Genomic DNA, 12861 nt, shown 5'->3' with positions numbered 1-12861 from the left:
AGCGATGCTTGCTTGGAGAATATTTGCAATTTAGGTGATTTTTGTCGTTTACATTTGAAGTTCACTTTGAATTCCTGTCAATTCTCACTTTAACTTATACTTATTATTATTATTATTATTATTATTATTGCAATTTATACAGCGCCAACAGATTCCGTAGCGCTTTACAATATTATGAGAGGGGATTTAACTATAAATAGGACAATTACAAATAAACTTACAGGAACAATAGGTTGAAGAGGACCCTGCTCGATCGAGCTTACATTCTATAGGAGGTGGGGTGTAAAACCACCGAAAGGGATATTTACAAATGTTTCTTCTTTATAGTCTCTACCAATATTGTTGGGAGAGAAACAAAACCCCACATTTTCTGGTAAAGTGGCTTTAAAGGAGCAGTAATGCTAAATGAAAAGGTAATGGTATATATCCTTGACTTAACGTACTATAAAATGCTTCAGCTCCTTCTATAAAATCTTTGTTCTTCCTTTTTCTCTCTGATAAATTAGACATAACTTTAAGACTAAAAGAGTGAATGTTTTCAGTCAAATAAAACTGTCAAATGATTGTTTGCAAATGTTATGTAAGTAGGGGGCTAGATGCTCTTAGAATGCTCTCCTATTGTAAAGTGCAAAGGCGGAAAGGATTCAGTTTTCATAGATAATTATTGTACAATTGTCAGTACACATCTCTACACAAGTGCTTATGGTGCTAGGACATCCCTCTTTACCAAAAGAAAATCTATACATATATGCCAAAAATATGGTTTGTGCGATGCATAGATGCCAAAATGGAAGCAAATGCATGGAGATTGACCATGTTTGCACACCTGTTTTGACCTACCACAACCATTTTGCTTTCTCTTCTGCCAAGTGTGCAATTACTTTACCCTGGCTAGTGTACAAGTGCAACAACTTTGTAGCGGAGCTCCCTGTACCCCGGCTGGGTACCTCCGCTAAAGGGCTGCTTCCTAGCTGGCACTGGGAAACTGATGAGGGAACTAGCTATTAGTCCTTACAAGGACTTTGCCCGCTTTGTCCCCTGCAAGATGAAACAGCAGACACATGGGTTAAATCTCCCTTTCCTCCAGTAACTAGACGAGACACAGTTCTGGAGGTACAAACTCTGACTATATATGGATTTGGAACACATGGCTTTTATGCGCAGACCCCCGCAGGGAGTCTCCATTCAAAGTAACCCAAAACATAAGCCAGTCCCGGCGTTGCTGGGTCTGGAAGACAACCGAGTTCCCTCTCTGGTTCAGAGGGTAATCCCTCCCATGATCATCTGTGCCTGTGAGATAATAAAGTTCCCTCTCGGGTCCAGAAAAGTCTACAATGGTTCCAAACCACGACACACATTTTAATATTTCAAAAGGGGTTAATTGATTGTATGAAAGGTCAGAGCTTACAACCTGAGTTAGTCTTTGAAGCTGGGGATTCCAACAGAGCTATTTGGTAAGGTGTGAGACAGCACACTTAAGTGCCCTGGAAGCCTGGTTTGCCTCTTAACCCCTTAAGGACCAAACTTCTGGAATAAAAGGGAATCATGACATGTCAGACATGTCATGTGTCCTTAAGGGGTTAAATAGGAAGTCAGCTTTCAGGAACAAACAACCCTTTGTGTTTCAATATCATATCCAGAATGGGACAAGCACAATCTTACAATCCAGCCCAAACATGATTTGCGAACAAGGGGACCCCACAACCAATACATTGCCTCTTAAAAAGGGAGATCCCCGACATGAGGATCTGAAACAATGCGGGCAAGCAAGTGGGCATGGTACTCGGTGATGGCGGTCCGTCACAACCTTATTTGTAGGTCTTTTCAGTTACCCCAATACACTGTACAAGCTTATTTATCTAGTAAGAGTTATATGGAAGAGGAATTTGTTTGTCCTAGGCATTTTGATAACTTTCGCCTAATTTCTGTCCGTGTCAGATACCTGAAGAGATTCAAGGTGATGAAACTGAAGGTTCTAAGAAGCTGGTGTCGGCAAATCCTCAAAGGTCTGCAATTTCTGCATACACGTACACCTCCTATTATCCACAGGGACCTGAAGTGTGACAACATCTTTATCACCGGCCCTACGGGTTCTGTGAAAATAGGAGACTTGGGCTTGGCTACTTTAAAACGAGCTTCTTTTGCAAAGAGTGTTATAGGTAAGTCCATCAACTAAATCTTTCTGTCCTTTACAGATTTATGTGCAAGTGTCACAGACACACTCTTGGCTTGACTGAAGTCTAGATCCTAATTGCCCACGCTGAGAGTTATCCTTCTGTTAAGCTCTGTTATATCACTTTGTCCAGATTCTGAGTTATTCAGCTGGCTGACTTAAATTGACTTGCTTTGTGGAAGGCAGGGCTGGTAAGTACACCTTTAAGCTACAAGGCAGAGTGGGAGTAAGGTGAAGATTTAGCTTTTTCACATGATTTGTTTTGTTATTCAAGAAAATGCATGTTCAAATGTTTTGCCTCTGACACACATTGGACAGATGGAGGTTTTCCAATCTCTCTTCTGGCTAAGAGTTTGCAGTGAATCTGTTAAATTACACAACATTGCTACCATCACTGTCTGTATACTCTACAATGTGTGTTTCTAGAATTTTTTTAAATACATATATATTCCCACATGCATGCTGAGCTGAAGGTGGAGTTACTTAGTTCAGTCTTCAATACTTGAAATAATTTGAAACATTGTATATCCCCCTATGGTTGAAAAAACAAACCAAAAAAACTGAATTAAAGGTCAGCTGGCTACAGCACTGTTTGGTAAATATATACATTGATATGAGAGATATTCTCTATATATTGCCTCATTGAGCTTGAACGCATTCATATGTTGATGAATGATCATCAGTGAAGATTTTTTTTCCCTGAAGTTAAAAATATTGCAAAACACTCACAACATTTAACCTTCTCTCTTTTGGATCTCTTCGGCAGTGGGTTAATTTTTGATTGGTATAGTATTTCCTTCCTTACGCTAGAAACCTGATCTCACCACTTCTCCCAAAAATTTGTGTAGCCCATGGCGGCTTTAAACCCTGGCAATGAAACTCAACCTCACAACCTTTTCTGTATTTCTGAGTGTTTTTCTGCCTATAGGCTATGGCTCACCATTATTGGCTGCAGTAGGCCTTTAGTGTGTACTGCAGGTCACACCGTAAGTATGTGAAGAGAAGGTCTCTGGTGAGTGGCCTTTGCAGACGCCTGTTTGAAGTTCTCCGTACTTATATACCTGGATTTATGGCTGCCTGTTTTCCATTGCAAGGTCTCACCAGTCCTGCAACGTAACCAAGTGAATGGAGAGTTGTACACCATGCTAGTCTGACTAACTAGTTCTTCCTTCCTTCCAACAGCAGGTGGTTCAGTCCAAGTTATATACAGGTAGGCTAACTTATTTTTCTTGCATTAAGTAGGATCTGTAGCAGTTTATCAACAGACTACTTATTGCATCTCTCCATTTACTTGGTGGTTTCATAGTGCCATTTAGCCAGTCCGTTGTTCTGTTTTGAAATGGAACCATTCTAAAATTTGTACAGAAAGGGAATTCCTTCTTTGTCTAGTAAGCTATGTATTTAAATACTGCCAACAAACTCCTTGGTGCTGGATACATTGACTATTAAAATTCTTCATATGCAGACAGTTAACCTGGTTCTCAAGCTTACAGTGTAATTTCCATGTCTAGTAAGCTGTGTCAGAGTATTTACTCTTAAGTACTACACTTTATCACTGTCATCTGTTTTTTATTTATTTACTTTACATTTTTATTTACTTAAAATTCCTAGCACTTTAATTTTACAGGTTCTCTCCCCCCCCCCCTGCTCTCTCACAGAGGCCTTGCAATGGAAGACATCTAAATTAATTTTTTTTTACAGATTAACTAAGAAATTTTCCTCCTTTTTTTTTTCTTTGCCCCCACTCTCTCTCTCTCATAGGTCTTATGTCCCGACCCTTACTCCGGTGAGTAGCGACTCCAGAACCTGCTGGCTTTCAGAAAATTTAGAGTCTGAACCGTTCTTTTAATTTAAGGTACCCCTGAGTTCATGGCCCCAGAGATGTATGAGGAGAAATACGATGAGTCCGTAGACGTGTATGCTTTTGGGATGTGCATGCTTGAGATGGCCACATCTGAATACCCTTACTCCGAGTGCCAAAATGCTGCGCAGATCTACCGCCGGGTCACCAGTGTAAGTGTTTCTTGACCGCTCTCACCACTTCCCAGATCATCAGGGTGTGGACATAACCAGGCATGAGTGCAGTGCATAAGGAAATAGAGCTTATATAAATACATTTATTTTGCCTTTCCACAAACTTGAATATTGAGCCAACAAATGGTTTCCCTGATTTAAATCATTGCTTAAATTATAAACTATGTTAATTGATGCATTTAAAGGTTTACTGCAGTGATTTGAAGTGGTCGGTGTGTGCAATTGTTTACTTTGAAACTTTGCACATATAGAATTTAACCCACTGGAGCATCATTAGCCACCCTGGAACAAAAATTCTGGCCTGGCTAATATCAACAAGCACAGCATCCTGTGACAAGCGTTTAATGGCAGCATCTCTGCCCTTTCCTGTGCATCACATGGCCTCCCCTTAGCCCGTACTTTCCCTACATACCTCCCCTGGCAGCTAGGGGGAGTGACATTCGTAGAGGAGGATTAGGCTAAGGTGAGAACTTGTCCGGAATGCTGGAACACTGGGTTTAACTTCATTTAAAGCGGAGGTGGACCGAATAGGAGGGGTTACTTTTTTATTTATTTTTTTAATAACCTTTTAGGTTTCCATACACTATCTAAAGCACTCTTTGCCAGTGTTCACAGGTTGAAACATAAAAGAAAAATGTGAGTTTAAACACAGACCTGTTTACTTCTTGATTAGCTGTAGATGGCGCTCATTTTCCTTTTCTGCTTTGTGACCACTGTTTTCCATGGGTCAGTGCTCATTGTGGTTGTACACAGTTCATAAGCTGTAAGTAGAGGAGCTGGCATTAGAAATGTGATGGAAGAAACAACAAGGCCTTTCTGCCTGTTGTTTGCTGAACCGAATGAGTTGAACCAGCTCTTGGCACGTACTTCTGAGCCATGTGATGCGCTGAACGTTTGTGGTGCTTGGTTTAATCTAGCCGGACAGCGCAGTGCCATGTGACAGGGATTTGTCAATTTTAGAAAGAAGACAAACTTACTATGCAAGAGGGTTTCACACATACAACATACATGTAAATCGGTCTGTAAAAGGTTGCAAAGATATGTGAATGAGCGCTTTATCTCGTTTAATACACTGCAGCACATTACTGATAGGTCATGTGTTAAAGGTTAATACATAACTTTAGACATGGTTGTACTTCTCTTTATCTCCAAATGAGAATTACCCTTTATCACGTTTCCATATGCACTGTTTCTCTGATTACACATTAGACAGCATGTTGGACTTGCAGTATTTAGAATTTATATAGTGCATTATTTCTGACTAATCACTTGATGTCCTGTGTATAAGTGATATGTTTAGGAAACATGGTGGATATTGGAACCCTATCGGCCATCCCTTCCCTTTGTGTATTGTGTATAACTGTACAAAACATAGACTTGCTCTAATGCCCCCCTTCACATTTGTTATTTTCACTTTGGAATGTTGATCTGTGTACCCTTATTATTAAAAGCAAAGTTTAGAATTTTAAATTGTACAGAGGCAACAAAGTTCATGTTCTTCTCCCTCAAGAAATGACTAGATTTTGGCACTCCTTAAGATGTAGAACAGTTACTGGATAGTATTGATTTCAAAAAAACAAACAAAAAAAATACTACTGTTTATAGAATTGAGAACAATTTTGCCCTTTAGACAATGTTACAAAGTCTCTGATCATTTACAAGTTCCCAAGGTTGCTGCTGAAAGTAAGGAGTGCTGTATCTCACCTGTCTCATTAAAGCAAAATAAAGCTCACGTTGGCTATTTTCTCTCAACCAAGGCGGAGTCAAGTCTGTTGCCTCTGGCAAAACATATGCCATAAAATCCAGGTAATGTCTTTATTCTGTTACACAGTTACCAAGTATGAGTTCTTTGAACACCATAATGTAACAGAACTGTCTGTTCTGTTTTTCATTTTGCTTCTGCCTAAGCACCCTATATTAACAGGTTATTTCCAAATAAGAGTTTTGTTTAAAAAAATATATATATATAACCATTCCATATTTTTTCTTTTTTTTTTTTTTGCAAAGAGGCCAGTGAGGGCATATCTTTGGGGAATGTTTAGTGTCGCCTTGCAGAGCGTGGAGACGCTGAGTGTGGGTGCTGCACGTTGCGATAGGGAGCACCTCTAAGGGCCATCTGAGTGACTGCCACTAAAGGTGTTACTAGGCCGCAATGTAAACACTGCCTTTTCTCTGGAAAAGCAACATTTACAGTGATCAGCCTGCAGCGACAGGCTGTAGACAGGAGAACCACTACTTTAAGCTAGTGTCCCTTTAAAGCTGGCTGATTAAATGCCTTGAATGTCAGCAGGTAAAGGCACAGTTTCCTTGTGATAATACCACCTCCTTGCTTTTTTAGATATCTCCCTAATGAAATAATGCATAATTAAATTTATCAAATTTTTCACTTGGGATATATCTACTAAAAAAAAAAGGGAAGTGTGATATCCCTTTAAGTTCCACATATATTTCTGTATTTAACTGCATTTGTAGGTTGAATGTGTCAGCTCATGTGCTTAGCCTTATAAAAGCTGTCCAGAAAATAGCTGAAAACTGTATTACTAAAGCAGAAGTGGGATTTCTACTTCAATAATAATACAAGCAGGGTGCAGGTGCCTTAGGATCCCCCTGTTTTAGTTAAACACTTGAGCTAGAAGGCGATGGCTCTATAACCACATTTAATAACTACTTTTATGATTATGGTGCTTATCTTCACCTTAAGTTAAATGGAAGGTAAATGTTTTTGTATTCAATCTGGCTTTAAGCAGAATTAAATAATAGTTTTGTTTATTTCTAGATAAATAGATTAAATAACTGGAGTTGCAGCAGAATAGAAATCTAAGGGTCTTCTAAGTAGTAGAACACGTGATTAGTCTAAAACGGTTACGTTGATTAATCATTGGAAACCCTTAACATCTGCATGAATATATATGAAATATATTAGTATCTCCATGTTTTAATAAAAATTAATTCTAAATTTTGGATAGCTGAATTCACGTGGTGCTTTGATACAGTTTTACCCCGGAGGAGTTACTAGGAATTACTGTTACTGAGCATGCATGGTCTGAGAGTCATTCCTTCCATGTACACACTGTTCTTTGCAGTTAGTTTTAACTGTTTTTATGTTTGAAGGTGCCAGAATATGCTGTTTATGGCCTGAACTGAATCTGTTACTTTCCACTAAGTGTCAAGGCCAATTTCCCAACTTTATTCTTACAGATTAAACTATATGTCTAGGCTGGAAAAATAAATTGTAATGCACCTGAACAAGGCAGTTAAAATTAAAATTATGAATATACGACTTTTCCACAATTTTATTAATCTTTTATTCTTTTTGTCCAACATTCATTTGTCAATTCATGTGATTCTAATAGAGAAGCTTTATGGACAACAAACTATATTTGGAATCTAGAAAAATAGATATTGGTGAAAACATTATATCACCTTAAAAAGCAGATCTCATATGGATTATATGAAATTACGGATTCCATTTTGCTTTCAGTGGCTCTGTGACTCTCAGCTATGGAGGTTTGGCTAGGGTTGCGGAAATAGTAGTTCAGAGCTACTTAATGTAAGATAATTGGTCTGGGACATGATTTGTGCATCAAAACCATTTCATTAAGATAAAGTGGCTTTGGATCTTTCGCCATACTTCTCAATAGAAAGCATAATTCTTGGCTTTGGAGATTTGTCTTTATTCTGAAAATCTGTTTGATAACCCATGTTGGGCTGGAATAAATTGGGCAGGATTTTATCATTCGTGCACTGCTCACGGAAATGAGAAGCAACCTTCATAAAAATAATTTTATCCATGGTCGTCCTGGTAGGAAGAGACTAGCAACATAGAGTAGATACTACTTTTATTTCAAATTCAAAAAGGAGTAAAAAAATAATCAACTCCCGTGCAATATCCATCTATAGCTGTTACATTTCTAGAAGAAAACTCTTGCTATAGAGGAGCTATAGGAGGTTGATGTTTGTTTTACACAAATATCAAAGCCCTTATAACCGGCTTTCAGGGTACCGAACATCACCACACCTTAAGTACTCACCATGAGAAAGTCATGTCATTAGATTAAAAAGTTTATGGGTGCTCTCTTCTTGTTACATCACTGTCAACTGTGTATCACATGTGTGATGTATTTAAGTCTTTAATTTATTTGGAAAGGGTTTTATTTAAATGTGTAAAATAATGAAATACAAATAAAAGGTCAAGCATTGTCTAGCTTGCTTGCATGTAAAATTGTAGGGATACATATACATCCAGCATAAACTCGGTAACTGATAACTTTATTAAAGTGAATTTGTTACATCTCTGAAAGTCAACATTCCTAATTTCTTTGATCCGTAAACTCTATTGAGATGACTAGGGTGGATAATGCATAGAAGGTTTTTAAAACAAATTTTAAAAAAAATGCATTTTTTTTATAGCACTTGTAATATCCAGGGTGATGTAATTTCCCCATGATGCTCCAGGTGTGGTCATACATGTTTTGACATATGTGGAAGTGTGCTGCAAGAGCACAGGCAGGCTTGAGAATCCCTTCCATTGTGCTATATAGGCACTGTTGGGTTTAAATTGGTTTGCATGGTATGTTCTTGCTGTGCTACAAACAGGCATTTAATGTAATTTTTTTTATTTTTTAAGGGAAAAAGCTACCTATCACAATTCTGACTGGTGACCGGTCATTTATTTTTAGAACGCCAACAAATCTTAACAAACATGTAGTTACAACTAAACGAGGGCCCTGCTCAAACAAGCTTACATTCTAAAACATTATATATATATATATATATATATATATATATATATATATATATATATATATATATATATACATACACATCCTAGAATAGGGTTGATACCACTCGCAATACCTAAGGAGCCATTGAAGGACTCCAAAAATTTGAGTGTATATCTACTTACGGAATACATCATTGCAGACATACTGCACTATATTATTTTTCCCCGTTCTTCTTTTATGTCTGAGACCTTCCTCCATATCCCATAAGGATTAACCATTTGCAAAGATGCACTATATCCACAAGCAGGGATCATACCGCTCAGGTGCATAAATTAGGGCTACATCCAGAAAAGTGTAAGCGTACCTCCTCCCCTTTACCCTGTTTTACATTGTAAAAAGTATAGTTATTTTCTTATGCTAATTTTTTTTTAATAAATTCTACAAAAAGCAAAAATAAATGTAAGTACTGTCCTGTTTGTCAGATGTTGAGGCTGAATTCTGATGATATGGAGACTAGAGCAGCCGTTTAATTGTTTACGATTGTCTCTATGAATCACATTTGAATAACTATCGCTTCCTCTAATATCTTCTGCTCGATTAGTAGCGCTGTCATTCTTAAATCAGCTGATGAAGATTATAATGCTGCTAGTTTTTCAGAGCCTTGTTTCCCGTGGGAGAAGTTTTGCACATGCGCTCCCGTTCAGCAGGATTTAAAGTTAAACACCCAAAAGCAAGGAGCAATCTTTGTATCTTAACTAGTTTGAGTTTGTGTTTTTTTTTTTTTTTGTTGTTTTTGTTTTCCATGTTGGTGAGCACATGGTTATTTCTCAAAGCAGATACTGTTCTCCACAGTCAAGTGACCTATGTTTGTTGTGCTGTAAACTACACATTTTTATCAAGCAGACAGATAAGGCAAGAGTTTTGCAAACAATATAAAATGGTAGGACATTTTATGATTGCTTTTAATGCATTCATAAGAAAGATTTTATTTTTTCTCTTGCAGTTTGGTATGTCAAGCTGCTTATTTGGGATGTTAAGACGTTAAGCACTTGCTATAAAGGCTGAGTCTTTAATGAATAAACATTTAATATTAAACACCAAATCTTGAGAAAGACCTGAATAGGTTGAACTGTTGGTTGTTCCTTTTTTGCACAATAAATAGATAAAATACGGTATTCAGACCAGGGAGTGCACCTTTGTTCTATTTTTTCCTCTATATATATCGCAGGTTTGCACCCTGGCACAAGTCTTCTTTTTTTGGCTATATATGGGCAGAGTGCCGAACTTACTACTTTGATTGAGATATATATATATATATTTATTTATTCTGTTCGAGTTGGTGCTATTGCTTTGTGTAGGGGTGAAATTAACTGCTCAAATAGCCATGGGAAATTATATGTCAGTGCTACTTACTACTACTGGGAGTCACATTCCTGGGCAGAAGCCGCTTCAGATGCTTTTTGTGAGTGTAATGCTCAGTAATCTCAGACATTCTCCCTATTCTGATTAGTGGCAATAGTATTGCACAGAGGTAATCAATGTATGGTTACCTGTTGATTACCTGACTTCTCCATTCAAGCAGTACAGATTGTAAAGTGATCTGACCACTGAAATAAATATTTCATGAAGTAGTAAATGAATTTAAAGTTGGGGTGCCCAGTCTTGGGCTAATTGTTGTGTAACATCACTTTTGTCACATATTTTGTAAACACTGGATGGCCTATGTTGTACACTCTAGACCAGAGGTCAGCAACCTTTTCCACATGAGGGCCGAATGCCATTTCATGGAGGGACACCTTTCTACATATAGCTAAAATTTATGTTAATGGCTTCACGAATTTGGTATCTTTATGTGGGATTTTTAAATGTAAAGATGCCAATGTAGGGAGTTATCTACTAAACAGTGTAAGGATCAAAATTAGGAAAAGCCCTCGTCATATACCAAACTCCCAAATTAGTGATTCTTTGTGGGATTCACATATTTTAAGATACCAATTTAAGGAGTTATCTACTAAACAGCTGAAATAAAGTTATTTTGTTGTGCAATTTGATTTTCAGATTTGTACAATTCAATGCTTAGTAAATAAAACCCTCTGATTTAGAAGTAGCAATTTTACAATTATAAACCCCTTATTGCACAACCGACTTGGAAAAATCCAGTACAGCATGTAGTACTGTAAAATATTACAAACAACAAGAAAAGACTCAAATATTTCCCACAGTGCCATTTATTTCCAGGACATTTCTTTTCTTTTTCTTTTTTTTTGTTTCTTTTTTACTTTTTGTTCTTGTTCTAATCTGCGTCTGAGGCTTACGATAATGAAAATAAATTCTATTTAATGTTAAAGGAACACTATAGGGTCAGGGAACCAAACTTGTATTCCTGACCATGTAGTGTTAAAACCACATGTAGGGTCCCTGGTCCTCCCTTAAAGGACCACTATAGGCACCCAGACCACTTCAGCTTAATAAAGTGGTCTGGGTGCCAGGTCCAGCTAGAATTAACCCTTTCTTATATAAACATAGCAGTTTCAGAGAAACTGCTATGTTTATAATAGGGTTAATACAGCCTCTAGTGGCTGTCTCATTGACAGCCGCTAGAGGCGCTTCCGCGCTTCTCACTGTGATTTTCACAGTTAGAAGACGCTGTCGTCCATAGGAAAGCATTGATAATGCTTTCCTATGGACTGGCTGAATGCGCGCGCGGCTCATGCCGCGCATGCTCATTCAGCCGATGGCGAGGAGGAGCGTCCCCCACCCGGCGATGGAAAAAGAGGTAAATTTAACCCCTTCTGCCCCCTAGAGCCCGGCGGGAGGGGGACCCTCAGGGCACTATAGTGCCAGGAAAACTTGGGTTTTCCTGGCACTATAGTGGTCCTTTAACCCCTTAAGGACCAAACTTCTGGAATAAAAGGGAATCATGACATGTCACACATGTCATGTGTCCTTAAGGGGTTAAATAATGAGATCTTATCTTAATTCCAGCTCTGTGTGGGTCAGCTGGCACTGGCCCTGCCCCTCATCCTTGGCTGACATCAGAATTTATGATCTCAGACAATCACAATGCTTTTTCATAGGAAAGCATTGCATTATCTAAGACAATTAAAGGGACACTATAGTCACCTGAACAACTTTAGCTTAATGAAGCAGTTTTGATGTATAGAACATGCCCCTGCAGCCTCACTGCTCAATCCTCTGCCAATTAGGAGTTAAATCCCTTTGTTTATGAACCCTAGTCACACCTCCCTGCATGTGACTTGCACAGCCTTCCATAAACACTTCCTGTAAAGAGAGCCCTATTTAGGCTTTCTTTATTGCAAGTTCTGTTTAATTAAGATTTTCTTATCCCCTGCTATGTTAATAGCTTGCTAGACCCTGCAAGAGCCTCCTGTATGTGATTAAAGTTCAATTTAGAGATTGAGATACAATTATTTAAGGTAAATTACATCTGTTTGAAAGTGAAACCAGTTTTTGTTTTCATGCAGGCTCTGTCAATCATAGCAAGGGGAGGTGTGGCTAGGGCTGCATAAACAGAAACAAAGTGATTTAACTCCTAAATGGCAGAGATTTGAGCAGTGAAATTGCAGGGGAATGATCTATACACTAAAACTGCTTTATTTAGCTAAAGTACTTTAGGTGACTCTAGTGTTCCTTTAATTCTGTTTATCCCAGCCAAGGGCCGGGCCAAACACTGCCCTAGCCAATCAGTATCTCCTCATATAGATGCATTTAAAGGATAACTAGAGGGTCAGGAACACAAACCTGTATTCCTGACCCTATAGTGTTAACACCACCATCTAGTCCCTCTGGACCACTCATGCATCCATAAATATAGTAAAAATCTTACTGTATTCAAGCCAGAAGCTGTAGATCTTCATGCTGTTAGACTCAGAAAAAACAGTCTGCTGACATAATCAGAAGTGGTAGCCT

At 38.2% G+C, this 12861-nt stretch overlaps 1 protein-coding gene across 8 annotated transcripts in view; it reads left to right on the top strand.

Moving 5' to 3' along the window:
- The window catches only part of WNK1 (WNK lysine deficient protein kinase 1), a 196273-nt gene that overhangs the window by 93556 nt on the left and 89856 nt on the right, over window positions 1-12861 (top strand). For all 8 annotated transcript variants that reach the window (XM_063447699.1, XM_063447696.1, XM_063447692.1 and 5 more), the window contains exons 3-4: window positions 1939-2159; window positions 4029-4186. In XM_063447699.1, the coding sequence (XP_063303769.1) occupies window positions 1939-2159; window positions 4029-4186 (379 nt within the window). The remainder of the gene's footprint in view (window positions 1-1938; window positions 2160-4028; window positions 4187-12861) is intronic.

This window comes from Pelobates fuscus, chromosome 3 (genome assembly GCF_036172605.1).
Source record: "Pelobates fuscus isolate aPelFus1 chromosome 3, aPelFus1.pri, whole genome shotgun sequence".
Taxonomy (NCBI): Eukaryota; Metazoa; Chordata; class Amphibia; order Anura; family Pelobatidae; genus Pelobates; species Pelobates fuscus.
Note: the sequence above shows the minus strand (reverse complement) of the source record. Positions and strands in the feature narration are given on the sequence as shown.